Genomic DNA, 18,762 nt, shown 5'->3' on the forward strand with positions numbered 1-18,762 from the left:
TTCCTTCCCCATATCAGGGAAGTTCTCAGCTATGATTTGTTCAAGTACACCTTCAGCCCCTTTCTCTCCCTCTTCTTCTAGAATTCCTATGATACAGATACTGTTCTGTTTCATTGCATCACTTAGTTCTCTAATTCTCCCCTCGTACTCCTGGATTTTTTTTATCTCTCTTTTTCTCAGCTTCCTCTTTTTCCATAATTTTATCTTCTAATTCACCTATTCTCTCCTCTGCCTCTTCAATCTGTGCTATGGACACCTCCATTTTATTTTGCATCTCATGTATAGCATTTTTTAGCTCCTCATGACTATTTCTTAGTCCCTTGATCTCTGTAGCAATTGATTCTCTGGTGTCCTCTATGCTTTTTTTCAAGCCCTGTGATTAATTTTATGACTATTATTCTAAATTCTTTTTCTGTTTTATTGCTTAAATCATTTTTGATCACTTCGTTAGCCATCGCTACTTCCTGGAGTTTCTTTTGAGGAGAATTACTTCCTTTTGTCATCTTGGGTAGTCCCTGTGGTGGCTCCAAACTGCAGAGCACTTCCCTTGTACTGTTCGGAGTAACTTGTGTTGGTGGGTGGGGCCCCAGTCAGATCTGATGTCTGCCCTCAGCCCACTGCTGGGGCCACAGTCAGACTGGTGTGTACCTTATCTTCCTCTCTCCCAGGGGCAGGACTCACTGTGGAGTGGTGTGGCCTCTGTCTGGGCTACTTGCGCACTGCCAGCTTGTGGTATTGCTTATGGGATCTGGTATATTACCCGAGATGGATCAGACGTGTGCACAGGTGGGAGGGGCAGGCTTTGCTCGCTTTGCCATTGGTGGTCCCCTGCGGGAGGGGCCCTGCAGCACCAGGAGGGAGGCAGGCCCCTCTGATGGATGCATCCACAGAAGCACAGCATTGGGCGTTTGCTTGGTACAAGCAAGTTTGGTGACGGGAACTGGTTCCCTTTGGAAATTCAGCTGGGGGATGGGAGAGGGAGATGGCACTTGCTAGCACCTTTGTTTGCCCACCGAACTAATCCCTGTTCTGGGGCTCAACAACTCTCCCTCCCAGCATCCTCTCGCCCTCCCTGCTCTCTGAGTGCAGAGCTCTTGACTTTTAACATTCCAGATGTTAAGTCCCACTGGCTTTCAGAACTCACGGAATCAGGCCCCTCCACTTTTGCAAGCCAGACTTCAGGGGCTCTGCCTTGCCAGGTGGGCTGACCCTCCATGGCCCCAGCTCCCTCCCACCAGTCTGTGTAGCATGCACCACCTCTCCACCCTTCCTACCCTCTTCCGTGGGCCTCTTGTCTATGCTTGGCTCCGGAGAGTCCATTCTGCTAGTCTTCTAGAGGTTTTCTGGGTTATTTAAGCAGATGTGGGTAGAATCTAAGTGATCAGCAGGACGAGGTGAGCCCAGCGCCCTCCTATGCCACCATTTTCCCCTCTGAGTCCAATCATTCTTTATTCTTGTATCTCAAGTTTTTCCTTCTGTGTTCAATTTCCATCTTTCAGAAATTACTTCAGTGATGGGAGCCAAGGTGGCTCAGTCAGTTGAGTGTCTGACTCTTGGATTTGGCTCAGGTCCTTACTTTGTGGTTTGTGGGTTTGAGCCCCACATCAGTCTCAGTGCTGCTGTTGCCAAGCCTGTTTTGGATTCTTTCTCTCTCTCTGCCCCTCCTCTGCTCTCTCTTTCAAAATAAACAAATAAACTTACAAAAATTACTTCAGTGAGGATTTATTGGCAACAAAGTAATCTTTCTGTCTATAAGTGTCTTTGGGGAAGTCCTCAATACCATGTGATAATTTGCCTGAGCATAAAACTCGAGGTTGATGGATTGGTGAGGCTAAGACTTCCACTTCTATATTAAATGGTAATGGAGGGAGGAGGCATCTTTGTCTTGTTAAAGACTGTAGGGGAAAGGCTGTCAGTTTTTACCCATTGAGGATGATATTAGCTGTGGGTCTTTCATATATGGCCTTTATGATCTTGAGATATATTTCTTTTGTCCCTAGTTTTTGTTTTTGTTTTTTTATCAAGAATGGATGCTTTATGTTGTCAAATGCTTTTTATGCATGCATTGAGAGGATCGTGTGGTTTTTATCCTGTCTTTTATTAATGTGGTGTGTCACTTTGATTGTTTTATGAGTTTTGAACCAGACCTGCAGCCCAGGAATAAATCCCACTTGATTGTGGTGAATATTTTTAATGTACTGTTGAATTAGGTATACTAGTATCCTGTTGAGAATTTTTGCATCCTTTTCATCAGGGATATCAGTCTTTAATTCTCCTTTTTAGCGGGGTCTTCAGTTTTGGAATCAAGGTAATGCTGGCTTCATAAAATGAGTTTGTAACTTTTTCTTCCATTTCTTCTTTTTTGGAACACCTTGAGAAGAATATGTATTAAGTCTTCTTTAAATATATGTTACAATTCCCCTGGGAAGCCACCTGGCCCAGGATTCTTGTTTCTTGTGAGCTTTATGATTACTAATTCAATTTCATTGCTGGTTATGGGACTATTCAAATTTTCTATTTCTTCCTGTTTCAGTGTTGTTTGTTTGTGAGTTTCTAGGAATTTGTCCTGTCCCTTTCTTCCAGAATGCTCAGTTTGTTGGCATATAATTTTTCACAGTATTCTCTTTAATTGTTTATGTTTCTGTGGTGTTAGGTGTAATCTCTCCTCTTTCATTCATGATTTTAACTATTTGGGTCCTTGCTTATTTTAATAAGTATGGTTAGGAGGTTATCAATTTTGTTTACTCTTTCAAAGAACCAGCTATTAAGTTTAATTGATCTGTTCTACCATTGTTTTTGTTTCTTTGTTTGTGTGTTTGTTTCTATTTTGTTTATTTCTGCTCTAATATTTATTATTTCCCTTATTCTGGCTTTAAGCTTTATTTGCTGTTGCTTTTCTAGCTTCTTTAGATGTAAGGTTAGATTGTGTATTTGGGACCTTTCTTGCCTATTGATATAGGCTTGAATTGGAATGCACTTTCCTCTTAGGATTGCCTTTGCTGCATTCCCAAAGAGATTGGACTGTAGTGTTTTCATTTTCATTTGCTTCCATGTATTTAAATTTTTTTTCATTAATTCCCTGGTTAACCCATTCATTTTTTAGTAGGATGTTCTTTGGCTTCCGTGTATTTGAAGAGTTTCCAAATTTTTTTTTTTTGTGGTTAACATCAAGTTTCATAGTGTTGTGATATGAAAATGTGCATGGTATGATCTCAAGCTTTTTGTATTTGTTGAGGGCTGATTTGTGACCTAGTCTGTAATCTATTGTGAAGAATGTTCCACACACAAAGAATAATGTGTATTCTGCTGCTTTAGGGTGAAATGTTCTGAATATATCTGTTAAGTCTATCTAGTTCAGTGTGTCATTCTAAGCCATTGTTTCCTTGATTTTCTGCTTAGATGATCTGTCCATTACTGTGAGTTGGGTGTTAAAGTCTCCTATTATTATGGTATTATTATCAATGAGTTTATTTATATGTGCTACTAATTGGTTTATATATTTGGGTTCTCTCCAATTGGGGGCATAAATATTTACAATTGTTAGATCTTCTTGGTGGAGAGACCCCTTAATTATGATATAACGCCTTTTTTCATCTCTTGTTACAGTCTTTGTTTTAAAATCTAGTTTGTCTGATATAAGTATGGCTACTCTGGCATCCATGCTCCTGGATTGGAAGAACAAACATTATTCAAATGTCTATACTGGAGCGCCTGGGTGGCTCAGTTGGTTGAGTGTCCGGCTTTGGCTCAGGTCATGATCTCGCAGTTCATGAATTCAAGCCCTGTGTCAGGTTCTGTGCTGACATCTCAGGGCCTGGAGCCTGCTTCAGATTCTGTGTCTTCCTCTCTCTGCCCCTTCCCTGCTCATGCTCTGTCTCTCTCTCTGTCTCTCAAAAATGAATAAATGTTAAAAAAATTAATGTCTATACTTCCCAAAGCAACCTACACATTTAATGCAATCCCTACCAAAACACCACCAGCATGCTTTACAGACATAGATCAAACAATTCTAACATTTGTAAGGAACCACAAAAGACCCAAAAGAGACAAAGCAATCCTGAAAAAGAAAAACAGAACTGGAAACATCATGATTCCGAATTTCAAGCTATATTACAATGCTGTAGTCATAAATACAGGATGGTCCTGGTACAAAAACAGACACATAGGCCAATGGAACAGATTAGAAAACCCAGAAGAGGACCCACAACTATATGGTAGTCTTTGACAAAGCAGGAAAGAATATCAAATGAAGAAAAGACAGTATCTTCAATAAATGTTGGGAAAACTGGACAGCAATGTGCAGAAGAATGAAACTGGACTACTTTCTTACACCATACACAAAAGTAACTCGAAATGGAGGAAAGATCTAAATGTGAGACAGGAAACAATCAAAATCTTAGAGAAGAACACAGGCAGCAACCACTTTGACCTTGGCCAGAGTAACTTCTTACTATACACGTCACTGAAGGCAAGGGGAACAAAAGCAAAAATGATATTTATCAAGATAAAAAGCTTCCACATAGGGAAAGGAAAAAAAAACAATCAACAAAACTAAAAGGCAGCCCATAGAATAGAAGATATTTGCAAATGACATATCTGATAAATGATTAGTATTCAAAATCTGTAAAGAACTTATCAAACTCAACAACCATAATACAAACAGCCCAGTTAAGAAATGGGTAGAAGACATTACTAGACTCTATTACAAAGAAGACACCCAGATGGCTAACAGACACATGAAAAGATGCTAAACATCACTCATCATCAGGAAAATACAAATCAAAACCACAATCAGATACTACCTCACACCTGTCATAATGGCTAAAATTAACAACACAAGAAATAGCAGGTGTTGGCAAGGATATGGAAAAAGGAGAACCTTTTTGCACTGCTGGTGGGAGTGCAAACTGGTGCAACCACTTTGATCAGTGTGGAGTTTCTTCAAAAAACTAAAAATAGAACAACCCTAAGATTCAACAATTGCACTATTAGGTATTTACCCAAAGGATACAAAAATACAGATTCGATAGGCTATACGCACCCTATGTTTGTAGCAGCATCATTAACAATGACTATACTATGGAGAGAGCCCAAATGTCCATGGACCAATGAATGCATAAAAAAAAAGTGGTATATATACACAATGGAATATTACTTAGCCATCAAAAAATGCCATTTGCAATGATGTGGATAGGTCTAGAATGTATTATGCTAAGCGAAATAAGTCAATCGGAGTAAGAAAAATACAATATGATTTCATTCATATGTGGAATTTAAGAAATGAAACAGATGAACATATAGGAAAGAGGGGTGAGAGAATAAAGGAAAACAAAGCACAAGAGACTCTTAGTGATAGAGAACAAACTGAAGGATGATGGAGGGAGGTGGGAGGGAGATTGGCTAGATCGGTATTAAGAAGGACACTTGTGATCAGCACTGGGTGTTGTATGTAAGTGATGAATCACTGAATTGTACTTGTAAAATCAATTTGCTCTGTACAGCAACTGAAATACAAATTAAAAAAATTAAACTGTACCTTGACCGTTGTTTTCTTTCAGCATTTTGAAGATATTGCCACCACTGTCCTCTGTGTTCTAATGTGGCTAAGAAGTCTCCACTCAGGTTAATTGCTGCTTCTCTTCTCTCTGGCTGCCTTTAATGTCATTTATCTTCATTATTTTGAAGTTCCACTGTGATATGTCTGAATATTTTTTCATTTATTTTGCTTGGGATTAAACTTCCTGAATCTGAGGATTGGGATTCTTCATCAATTCTAGAAAACTCTAAGACATTATGTCTTACTCCTTTTTCATATTTTCTCCTTCTGGAAGTACAGTTTAATGTGTGTGAATCCTGCCCCTCTACTCTATGTTTCCTAAATTATTATTATTTTTAAAGTCTTTGCTGCATTTTGAGTAATTTCTTCAGGACTATCTTCTAAATCACTGTTTCTTAATTTGTATCTAATCTTTTGTTTACTCAATGCAATGAGTTTTCGGTTTTAATAAATATATAATTTGTTTCTAGAAATTCTGTTACTTTTTAAAAATCTACATTATATTTAATAGCATCTTCTTTCTTCCTTACATTTTTCTTCCATCTTCTATTTCTTTATAAATTTAAAACATTTATTTTATGTTTTGGATCTTTTATCTTAAGTTTTTAGAGTTCTTCTCTTATTGTTTCTGCTTATTTTCATTCATGGTAGCTTATTTCCCTTGTGCGTTAGGTGAGCTTCTATGGGCAAAATTTATATGTAAGAATCCCACAGCCTACATTGAGAGAATTCAGGGATAATTCCCATTTGCTTCTTCCATAAAATCCTGGGAACTAATGACTTGAAGTCACTTTTTGTTAAACTCTCATCTTAGCATTTTCCAAAGCACATGGGTATTGTAATTCTGAACCACAAACACACCTGATGGTAGGTTTGTGGTTAATATATTACTACAGGAATATTTTCCTTATTTTTCCACCAAGAGTCAAGCAGAGACAGATAAATGCCATTGTTCCTTTTGCCTGTGGATATTTTCTCTTTAATTTTTATATAATTTGTTATCAAATTGGTTTCCATACAACACCCAGTGCTCACTCCAACAAGTGCCGTCCTCAATGCCCATCACCCATTCTCCCCTCTCCCCCAGCCCCCATCAACCTTCAGTTTGTTCTCAGTATTTAAGAGTCTCTTATGGTTTGTGTCCCTCCCTCTCTATAACTATTTTTTCCCTTCCCTGCCCCCATGGTCTTCTGTTAAGGTTTTCAATATCCAGATACGAGTGAAAAATATGGTATCTCTCATTCTCTGACTGGCTTATTTCACATAACATAATACCCTCCAGTTCCATCCACGTTGCTGCAAATGGCATGATTTCATTCTTTCTCATTGCCAAGTAGTATCCCATTGTATATATAAGCCACATCCTCTTTATCCATTCATCAGTTGATGGACATTTAGGCTCTTTCTACAATTTGGCTATTGTTGAAAGTGCTGCTATAAACATTGGGGTACATGTGCCCTTATGCATCAGCACTCCTGTATCCCTTGGGTAAATTCCTAGTAGCGCTATTTCTGGGTGGTAGGGTAGTTCCATTTTTAATTTTTTGAGGAACCTTCACACTGTTTTCCAGAGTGACTGCACCAGTTTGCATTCCCACCAACAGTACAAGAGTGTTCCCGTTTCTCCACATCCTTGCCAGCATCTAGAGTCTCCCAATTTGTTCATTTTCGGCACTCTGACCAGTGGGAGGTGGTATCCCAGCGTGGCTTTAATTTGTACTGCCCTGATTATGAATGACATGGGGCATCATTTCATGTGTCTATTGCCTATCTGGATGGCTTCTTTGTAAAAGTGTCTATTCATGTCTTCTGCCCATTTCTTCACTGGATTATTTATCAGGTGTGGAGTTTGGTGAGTTCTTTATAGATTTTGGATACTAGCCCTTTGTCCAATATGTCATTTGAAAATATCTTTTCCCATTCCACTGGTTGCCTTTGAGTTTTGTTGATCATTTCCTTTGCAGTGCAGAAGGTTTTTATCTTGATGAGGTCCCATAGTTCATTTTTGCTTTTAATTACCTTGCCATTGGAGATGTGTGGAGCAAGAAATTGCTATAGCTGAGGTCAAAGAGGTTGTTGCCTGCTTTCTCCTCTAGGATTTTGATGATTTCCTAACTCACATTCAGGTCTTTCATCCATTTTGAGTTTATTTTTGTGAATGGTGTAAGTGTTCTAGTTTCAATCTTCTGCATGTTGCTGTCCAGTTCTCCCAGCACCATTTGTTAAAGAGACTGTCTTTTTTCCATTGGAGACTCTCTCCTGCTTTGTCAAAGTTTAGTTGGCCATACTTTTGTGGGTCAAATTCTGGAGTCTCTATTCTATTCCATTGGTCTATATGTCTGGTTTCTGCCAATACCATACTGTCTTGATGATTACAGCTTTGTAGTAGAGGCTGAAGTCTGGGATTGTGATGCCTCACATTTTGGTTTTCTTCTTCAATATTACTTTGGCTATTGAGGTCTTTTGTGGTTCCATACAAATTTTAGGGTTGTTTGTTCTAGCTTTCAGAACAATGCTGGTGCAATTTTGATTGGGATTGCATTGAATGTGTAGATTGCTTTGGGTAGTATTGACATTTTAACAAGATTTATTCTTCCAATCCATGAGAATGGAATGTTTTTTCATTTCTTTGTATCTTCAATTTCCTTCATAAGCTTTCTATAGTTTTCAGCATACAGATCTTTTACGTCTTTGGTTAGGTTTATTCCTAGGGATTTTATGGTACTTGGTGCAATTGTAAATGAAATCAGTTTCTTTATTTCCCTTTCTGTTGCTTCATTATTGATGTATAAAAATGCAACCAATTTCTGTACATTGATTTTGTACCCTACGACTTTGCTGAATTCATGTATCAGTTCTAGGAATCTTTTGGTGGAGTCTTTCAGGTCTTCCATGTAGAGTATCATGTCGTCTGAAAAAGTGAAAGTTTGACTTCTCGTTTGAAAATTTTGATGCTTTTTATTTCATTTTGTTGCCTGATTGCTAAGGCTATGGCTTCCAACACTATGTTAAACAACAGTAGTGAGAGTGGATATCCCTGTCATGTTCCTGATCTCAGGAGGAAAACTCTAAGTTTTTCCCCATTAAAGATGATATTAGCTGTGGGCTTTCGTAAATGGCTTCTATGATGTTTAAGTACGATCCTTCTTTCCCTACTTTCTTGAGAGTTTTTTTAAGAAAGGGTGCTGTATTTTGTCAAATGCTTTTTCTGCATCTATTGAAAGAATCATGTGGTTCCTATCCTTTCTTTTATTAATGTGATCTATCACATTGATTTGCAAATATTGAACCAGCCCTGCAGCCCAGGAATGAATCCCACTTGATCATGTGAATAATTATTTTTATATGGTTGAATTCGATTTGCTAGTATCTTGTTGGGAATTTTTGCATCCATATGCACCAGGGATATTGGCCTGTAGTTCTACTTTTTTGTGTGTGTGGTCTCTGTCTGGTTTGGGAATCAAAGTAATGCTGGCTTCATAGAATGAGTCCAGAAGTTGTCCTTCCATTTCTATTTTCTGGAACACCTTCAGAAGGATGGGTATTAACTATGCCTTACATGTCTGGTAGAATTCCCCAGGGAAGCCATCTGGTCCAGGACTGTTATTTGTTGGGAGATTTTGATAACTGATTATATTTCTTCACTAGTTATGGGTCTGATCAAATTTTTTATTTCTTCCCGTTTGAGTTTTGGAAGTGTGTGGGTGTTTAGGAATTTGTCCATTTCTCCCAGGATGTCCAGTTGGTTGGCATATAATTTTTCATAGTATTTCCTGATAATTGCTTGTATTTCTGAGGGATTGGTTGTGATGAATCCATTTTCTTTCATGATTGTATCTCTTTGGGTCCTCTCTCTTTTCCTTTTGAGAAGCCTGGCTAGAGGTTTATAAATTTTATTTTTTCAAAAAACCAACGCTTAGTTTCATTGATCTGTTCTACTGTTTTATTTTTTTTATTCCTTATTTCTTTATTTCTGCTCTGATCTTTATTATTTCTCTTCTTCTGCTCGGTTTTGGCTTTCTTTGTTGTTCTGCTTCTAGTTTCCTTAGGTGTGCTGTTAGATTTTTTATTTGGGATTGTTCTTTTTTTTTTTGAGATAGGCCTGGATTGCAATGTATTTTCCTCTTAGGACTGCCTTTGCTGCATCCCAATGAGTATGGACTGTCATGATTTCATTTTTATTTGTTTCCATATTTTTTTAAAAATATTTTTAATGTTTATTTATTTCTGAGACAGAGAGAGACAGAGCATGAGTGGGGGAGGGACAGAGAGAGAGGAAGACACAGAATCTGAAGCAGGCTCCAGGCTCAGAGCTGTCAGCATAAAGCCTGATGTGGGGCTCAAACTCACAAGCCATGAGATCATGACCTGAGTTGAGGTCAGTCGCTCAACCGGCTGAGGCAGCCAGGTGCCCCTCTATATATTTTTTAATGTCTTCTTTGCCTGGTTGACCCATTCATTCTGTAGTAGGATGTTCTTTAACCTCCATGCATTTGGAGGTTTTCCAGACCTTTTCCTGTGGTTGATTTCAAGTTTCATAGCATTGTGATCTGAAAGTGCATGGTATGATCTCAATTCTTGTATATGTATTAAAGGCTGTTTTGTTACCCAGTGTGTGATCTATCTTGGAGAATGCTCCATGGGCAGTTGAGAAGAATGTATATTCTGCTGCTTTACAATGGAAAGTTCTAAATATACCTATCAAGTCCATCTTGTCCAGTGTATCATTCAGGGCCACTGTTTCTTATTGATTTTCTGTCTAGATGATCTGTCCATTTTTATAGGTGGAGTATTAAAGTCCCCTGCAATTAACCACATTCTTACCAATAAGATTGCTTATGTTTGTGATTGTTTTGTATATTTGGGTGTTCCTGAATTGGTTGCATAGACATTTATAATTGTTAGCTTTTCTTGATGGACAGACCCTGTAATTTGTTATATAAATTCCTTTTTCATCTCTTGTTATAGCCTTTAGTTTAAAATCTAGTTAGTCTGATATAAGTATGGCTACTCCATCTTTCTTTTGATTCCCAGTAGCATGATAGATGGTATTCCCTCACTTTCAATCTGAAGATGTCCTCATGTCTAAAATGTGTCTCTTATAGACAGCAAATAGATGAGTCTTGTTGTTTTCTTCATTCTTATACCCTATTTTTTTTTATTGGAGCATTTATTCCATTTACATTCAGGGTTATTATTGAAAGATATGTATTTAGAGTTATTGTGTTATCTGTAGGGTTCATGCTTGTAGTGATATCTCTGGTCCTTTGTGGTCCTTGCAACATTTCACTCACAGAGGCCCCCTTAGGATGTCTTGTAAGGCTGGTATGGTGGTGATGAATTCCTTCAGTTTTTATTTGTTTGGGAAAACCTTTACCTATCCTTCTATTCTGAATGACAGGCTTGCTGAATAAAGGATTCTTGGCTGCATATTTTTCCTGTTCATCACATTGAAGATTTCCTGCCACTCGTTTATAGCCTGCCAAGTTTCAGTAGATGGGTCTGCTACTACCCTTATGTGTCTACCCTTGTATGTTAAGGCCCATTTATCTGTAGCTGCTTTCAGAATTCTCTCTTTATCTTTGTATTTTGCCAGTTTCATGATGATATGTCATGCAGAATATTGATTCAAGTTATGTCTGAAGGGGGTCTCTGTGCCTCCTGGATTTCATTGCCTGGTTCTTTCCCCAGATTAAGGAGTTCTCAGCTTTGTTTTGTTCAAGTACACCTTTGGCCCCTTTCTCTCTCTTCTTCTTCTTCTTCTGGAACTCCTATGATACGGATATTGTTCCATTTCTAAAATTTTTTAATGCTTATTTATTTTTGAGAGAGACAGAGACAAAATGCGAGTGGGTTAGGGGCAGAGAGAGAGGGAGACACAGAATCCAAACCAGGCTTCAGGCTCTGAGCTGTCAGCACAGAACCCGATGCGGGGTCCTAACCCATGAACCGTGAGATCATGACCTGAGCTGAAGTCGGTCGCTCAACTGACTGAGCCACCCAGGCACCCCAATATTGTTCCATTTCATAAATAACTTAGTTCTCTAATTCTCCCCTTGTGATCCAGAATTTTTTTAGTTTCTATTTTTCTCCGTTTCCTCTTTTTCCATAATTTTATCTTCTATTTCACCTATTCTCCCTTTTTCCTTTTCAATCCTCACTGTGACCGCCTCTATTTTATTTTGTACCTCATTTATAGCATTTTTAATTCATCACTAGGGTTTTTTAGTTCCTTGAAATCTGCAGCAATAAGTTCTCTGCTGTCTTGTATGCTTTTTTCAAGCCCAGAGATTAATTTTATGACTATTATTATAAATTCTTGTTCAGTTATATTGTTTATATCTGTTTTGATCAATTCTTTAGTTGTCATTTCTTCTGGGAGTTTCTATTGAAGAGAATTCCTCTGTTTCATCATCTTGGCTAGTTTCCTGTCCCTATGTGTTTTAAAAGCTTATTATGTACCCTGCACCTGTGAGCACTACTATATTAAAGAGATGTCGTACATTGTCCAGGGCCTGGCCCTTCAGGAGGTGTTTTTTGGAGAGTGTTACTTGCTCTCTGCTGTTGTGACTTTGGTTATTTTATCTCCCTACTTATAGTGATGTTTTGGACCCTCCACCAAGTGTGCTTTGATTTGTTCATTGAAGTAGCCCTGGGAAAGAAAACAAACAAAAAACAAACAGAAAACAAAAACACGCAAACACAAACAAAAACAAAAACAAAAACAAAACAGAAGCACCAGCTACAAGCAAACCACAGGGTGGAAGCAGTGATGATGGAAGAGGCCTCATGCCATATGAAGAGAGAATGACAGGGGCAGGGAAAAAAATAAACATTAATCAGGCAGAGAAACTATACAGCTTAATACAGAGAGAAAGGAAAAAAAGGAGGCGGGGAAAAAGAAAAGAAGATAATGTTGTCCAGACAGAGAAACTATAAGGCTTAATTACTCCAGAGAGAGAGAAAAGAAAATAAAGAAGAAGCTGTAGAACATGTATCAAGAGAATGGACTAAATATGTCTGCTTAACCAAACCAACAACCAGAGTAACCAGACTAGAGGGGGGAAGAGATAAGAAGGAGAAAAGGAAGGGAGAATATATCTATATAATAAGAATTATCCAAGAATTAAACCAGGCAATCCAACAGCACTGGTCTGGAGGAGGATTCGTCTGGTTCATCAGCATCAATCCTGCTCCAGTAGATATGCAGTTGCCACATGCAGGAGAGGTTTGGTTGTAGGCAGGTCCCGCTTCCACTGTGGGCCACACTGTCCAATCCTATCCCTGAGACCCCACTTTGGTGGTGGTGGGGAGAAAAATGGCAACACTCCAGTCCCTCCTCCATTGACCTGGAGTCCCAAACCACTCTGTTCAAGCCGTCATCATTGTTGTGGGCACAAACAAGGTGGTTTGTCTCGCTCTGCTTATTCCCATGCCCTGGCACTTGACTGGGATTCAAACTTTCACTCTGCACACCCCGGTACTGGAGAAGTGCCACTCTGCACCACCCAATATGTGGTCTCTGGCTGGTAAATGCAGGCAGGCTTTGTCCTGTCCCACAGCACTCCAGAGAGGGGATCACTTTCTCCTACTACAGACTGTGCCCTTGACCTAGCCACCGAGCCCAAACCAGCTCCTCTCCTCCCCAGGTGCATGAACCGGGCAGCCAGCCCCAGTCTTGAGAAAGCCCCTCAGAGATTGGATCTTTCTTTGTCCCAGTCCGTGGTTTTTTCTCTTATCCAGATACAGTCCTATGCTTCCCCAGCCTCTCTTTCTCTTCCCTTTGTCTCTCTGCAAAAGGGGATCCCTCCCCTCTGCAGAAGGGGATCCCACCGCTCCACTCATTTTATCTCTCCCAGTTTCCAATCACACATCTATGGCCCATCAGGTTGTCCTGGTGGTTCCCTGGAAGCGACTCTGTCTGTGTTCCTCCTGGACTCTTAGGGTTCAAAGCCCTTTGGCTTCAACACTTCTTTATTTGAGAGATTAGGGAACCTCAGATTCCCCTACTTCTCTGCCATGTTTGCCCCTCCTCCTATGGATATTTTTTTTCTGGTTTACACTTCTATTAAGGATGTATCCCTGGGGTGCCTGGGTGGCTCAGTCGGTTGAGCGTCTGACTTTGGCTCAGGTCATGCTCTCATGGTTTGTGGGTTCAAGCCTTGCGTCAGGCTCTGTGCTGACAGCTTAGAGCCTGGAGTCTGTTTTCGGTTCTGTGTCCCCCTCTCTGTCCCTACCCCGCTCATGCTTTGTCTCTCTCTGTCTCTCAAAAGTGAATAAAGGTTAAAAAATTTTTAAAAAGATGTAACAGAAACCCATGGGGGAGGGGAAGGAAAAAAAAAGAGGTTAGAGTGGGAGAGAGCCAAAGCATAAGAGACTCTTAAAAACTGAGAACAAACTGAGAGTTGATGGGGGGGTGGGAGGGAGGGGAGGGTGGGTGATGGGTATTGAGGAGGGCACCTTTTGGGTTGAGCACTGGGTGTTGTATGGAAACCAATTTGACAATAAACTTCATATATTGAAAAAAAATTTAAAAAAATTAAAAAAGATGTAGCCCTTTGAGGGTCTCAGATGTATGTGAAAGTTTCAGTCCTGATTCTCCACCGTCTACACACCTAAGACCTTGTCTTCTGTCTCTATGAGGTTTTAAAATCTCAAGCCTCTTAGATATTGTGATTGAAAAATGCCCCCAGAGTATTGTGGCTTCTCTATCCACTTATTTCTCTTTTTCCCCAAGTTTTTCTTCATTTTGGAATCCTTCATTCATATTTCCTTTATTTTGTTAAAAGGTCAGCAGTGCAACCATTTATTTTATGTGGTTTTTCTAGGAATTTTATATTAAGAAGTTTTATTATTGTTATTGTTATTTAGTCCACTGTATTGATTGTCCCCATTTAGTACATGAGAAACTAAGACCCTAAAAAGAAGTGAGTTGCCTAAGACAATATTGTTGGGTCAATAACTGAACTGGCACCAGATCCAACTTTTCCTGATTTCTAGTCCTGAGTTCTCTGGGCAAATGTGCCTCATCTATTCTTTTAACCCAAATGTTCTCTCATTTTTAGTCCTATGAGGATCTGGTTCAGCGTCTGGAGCCAGTTATAATGGAGCTAGAACGGCAGGAAAATGTACTGGTGATCTGCCACCAGGCTGTCATGCGGTGCCTCCTGGCCTACTTCTTGGATAAGAGCTCAGGTACCACTCTCCTCTCTGTTCCTGGCATAGGGAGCTGGGTATGATTTGGAACCCTTACACCAGCAGTCTGTGGTTTATACCTTAGTGGTTAAGAGCACAGTATCTAGAACAAAGATGCTTGAGTTCAGATTCTTGCTCTGTAACATACTAGCTTTGGCAAATTACTTTAGCCTCTCTGGCCTCAATTTTCTCATCTGTAAAATGGGGAAATAATGATGAAGTTTAAATACATTAACATATGTAAAGAGGTGAGGGCAATTCATGACACATAGTATGGGCTATATGTGTTAGCTGCTGCTATTAGTATTATTTTGAGCTAATGTTTTAAAAGCCAACACTAACAGTATGCATCAACATGAAAAAGCTGAGCCAGTTTTTCTATGAAGCATGCTGTCGTCAGGTGGTAATGGAACTTTTTGTTGCCTAATGATCCTGATTATAGGTTTCTGTCTTTGTTGTGGGGATGATTTCTCCCAAGATAGTGATATTTCCATTTTATTTCTTAAATAATTTCTTTTTAAAAATATATCTAGACATTATAATTTACAGAGTATCTATACACTGACAACATATGCTGCAATGCAAATTAGGGCAGAGAGCCTAGAAAGGGACTGTTAGGTTAACCTTGGGTGTAAGAGTCCATTTCTGATGTGGATGCTGAAGTATGAGCATCTCCAGGATACTCTGAGTATGTGAGGACATTGAAAAGTTATACTTGAAAGTTATATTGTGCGATGTCCTGCAGACTTGAATATTTTCTACTATGGTAGTTTCCAAATAAAGGGCACTTATAATATCAAGTCATCAAAAATCGAAACCTAGGGAACTTGAGAACTTGACATTGAACAAGTCATTTCCTCTGCCTGGTTCTCAGTCTCCTCACTGGAAAACATGATGGGGCTTGGGGTGAGGGTTCTTGTGCTACTAGATTTCTGACAGCTTCCAATCTCCATTGCTTGGTACTGTCTTTGAGACCATGAGGCAAGCACTGTAACTCTGTGCAGATGAGGAAATGGAGGCTTTGAGAGGTAAAGTGATTTACCCAAGATCATGGGCTCAGAGGGTCAGTGAGGGGTGTCAATCTCAGGTGCTTTCCAGAGGATTCCCAGTTAATGCATAGATTTGTAGGGGGTGGGGTGGGGAGTGGTACATTCACCTGTCATTCTCACACTGCTTCACCCACTTCCTACATGCTTTCATGCACAGGACATACCAGTTGTTCACAGAGGCCCTGGGAGTTGGGCCAGGCAGTGCTCGGGGCATGCTTTTACCCCTATTACTCCGTGAGGAAACTTAAGGCCCAGAGAGATGATGTGACTCAGGAAGCAGACCCCCCAGGAGCCTCATAGCTGGGGCACGCTCAGAGTACATTTGGTCCAATCCTGTCCTATGAGAGATGGGAACTCTGAAGGCTAGAGAGAGAAAAGGCTGGGCCAAGGTCAGTTGTCCAGGTGGTGGCAGAGCTAGGTCAGAGACCTCAGACAAGTCAGTCACTTCCCTTCTCTGAGTCCAGTTGTCATGTGTGCCATGTGTGTCATGTGTGCAGGGGAACAGTAACCCCTGCAGAGTATCAGCAAGGGTGGAATGAGATGTTGCACCAAATGCAACCAGAGGGCCCAGAGCCTGACAATGATGATGACAAAGATGAGGAGGAGCAGGATAGATGCCCAGGATATCACCAAACCTGATGCCTCAGGAGGCTAGGAGGGTGGTGGTGACCTTAAAAGACCAGGATCAACCTTGGGGGCAGGGAAGCCATGAGGGGTGGGGTTCTGGCTCAGTGAAGGGAGATGGGAAGTGGTAAGTGCATGCTGGGTGAGTGAGAGTGACTGTCGTTGGAGAATAGTGGCAAATGAGGGTGCCATTCCCATGACACTATGAGCCCCTCCAAGGCAATGGTAGTTGGCTGCAGTGGGCAGAGCACGCATTTAGTCTCTGAGGGTCTTAGGTTCAAGTCCCAGTGCTGCCACTTCCTGAGGGTGACATAAGGCAAATGTCTTCCCTCTCAGAGGCTTAATGTCCTCATCCATTGAATTGGGCCTGATCAACTCCTCCTCTCAGGGATGTCTAATAAAACCTAGGCCCACATAAGAAATGGTACATGAATATTCAAAACAACTTTATGAACAATAGTCTACAACTGGAAACAAGTGAATCAAGAAATGCTTGTCCATCAACAAGTGTGAGAGGAATCAGAGAGCACAGGCCTGGGCTGGAGCAAAAACTGTGGGAGCTGTGAAGGTGCATGTACACCTATCCAAGGGTCCTGGCACATAGCAAGGTCTCAGAAAACTTGCTGACATACATTTGTGTGCCTTCATTTAGAGGCCTGTGGAAAGCCTGAGGCTGGGGCAGGATAGAGGTCTGCCTTAGTCTCATGTTTGCCCTGTTAATGAGGAGATAAACCAACCACTTCCCAGATGACCAGCCTGTCCCTCCTGGAGAACTCACAATCTGTCCACATTCCCCAGGGACCTCTTTTCTCCCTGTTCTAGAGGCCACCTCTCTGCGTTTTTTGTCATTGCCCACCCTACTCTCAGCACTACCCACTGCAGAGTGTGGGGAGTGTGCCCTTGATGAAGCTGACCATAAGGAAGGGGTTGTGGCAGAAGAAGCCTGGGGAGGTGGTACCCTCCACACTACCCTGTCTCTGATGGCTGTTTTCTCCTCCTTTCTAGATGAGTTGCCATATCTCAAGTGTCCTTTGCACACAGTGCTTAAACTCACACCTGTGGCTTATGGTGAGTGCCCCTACCCTCATCTGAGGAAAGGCACATAGAGAGCATGAGCATACCTCCAGTGCATACCATTTGTACAGCAGAGACCTTGGGGAGGTTTCTTGGGTATGTAATTGGATGTGTTGGTGAAGGAAAGATTAGCAGTAATAAAATGAGAACAGGGAAGAACGGGGATGGCCTCTAAATCCAGGGCTTGGCCTCAACTTTCTCTGGCTCTATCAAAGCACTGAGCATGGAGAACTAGCTGTAGAAGAGGTCCCCAAAGGGGACCAGAGGAATAAGTGTAGTTTGGGACCAAATTGAAGAAAGGGCTCAAAGATTGGCCTGGTCAGTTTAGACTATCTCTTGGGGCATTAGTTTTCTATGAAATATTCATGAGCAGGAGAGAGACAGAGACTCTACTATCTTCTAGGATGTGAGCAGGGCAAACAGCACACTGAAGCCCTGAGCAGGGTGCAATCCACAGAGATGGAGCTAAGGGGGGGCTTCTACAGGCATTAGGCTTCTTCTGCCAGCCCCAGACCCCAGTGATATCACTCTCCTTTTTCTTCAGGCTCCCAGAACTCCCTTGTGACCTTCCACACCTCTGGTGTTGCCATAATCATTTTGCCTCTAAATGAACTTTACCTGGGATTGATTGCCCCAAGGCAATGGCCCCAGAACTCTTCCACCACTTCAGCATTTAACACAGCTTAGAAGATCCACAGAACTCCATCATTATTATATATATTAGATTGCTGCCTCATAGACCACAAGAGTTGAAGGAGGCCCCAGAGATCATGTATTCTCATCTCCTTCCCATTCCCAGTTGAGCAACTGAGGCTCAGAGAACTCTAAGACTATCAGGGACAGGTGGGAGGACACCCCATTGACTCCTCTTAGACTTGGTGTCTTCCCCATATGTCACACAGCTGGTCTACATTCTCCTCCCTACAGCCCAGTCACAATCTGCACACAGTGTGGAGCTGGGGGTATCGGTGGTGATGGGCATGGGAGTGAATGACACCTTAGGAAAGACCTGTGCTTACCTTGGGGGCTTATGGATGGACTGGTTGTTCTTTTCTGAGGCTGCAAAGTGGAGTCCATCTACCTGAATGTGGAAGCTGTAAACACACACCGGGAGAAACCTGAGGTAGGTGAGGGATTCTATGGCCTAAGCTGGCACATAGTGAAAGCACCCACCTGCACAGAAAGACCACTCCAATCCCACATAGTTTGGATGTTTCATACCAACAGGTAGAATAACCAGCACCCAGAAATGCAGGAACCATG

General features: G+C 41.0%; 1 protein-coding gene across 7 annotated transcripts in view; it reads left to right on the top strand.

The window, feature by feature from the left end:
- PFKFB1 (6-phosphofructo-2-kinase/fructose-2,6-biphosphatase 1) overlaps positions 1–18,762 on the top strand; it is a 113,272-nt gene that overhangs the window by 93,927 nt on the left and 583 nt on the right. For 6 of the 7 annotated variants that reach the window (XM_019436667.2, XM_053891573.1, XM_019436669.2 and 3 more), the window contains 3 exons: positions 14,623–14,752; positions 17,431–17,493; positions 18,558–18,622. In XM_019436667.2, the coding sequence (XP_019292212.1) occupies positions 14,623–14,752; positions 17,431–17,493; positions 18,558–18,622 (258 nt within the window). The remainder of the gene's footprint in view (positions 1–14,622; positions 14,753–17,430; positions 17,494–18,557; positions 18,623–18,762) is intronic. The other variant, XM_019436664.2, reaches the window with a different exon arrangement.

This window comes from Panthera pardus, unplaced genomic scaffold (genome assembly GCF_024362965.1).
Source record: "Panthera pardus isolate Hobbes unplaced genomic scaffold, ASM2436296v1 HiC_scaffold_27, whole genome shotgun sequence".
NCBI lineage: Eukaryota > Metazoa > Chordata > Mammalia > Carnivora > Felidae > Panthera > Panthera pardus.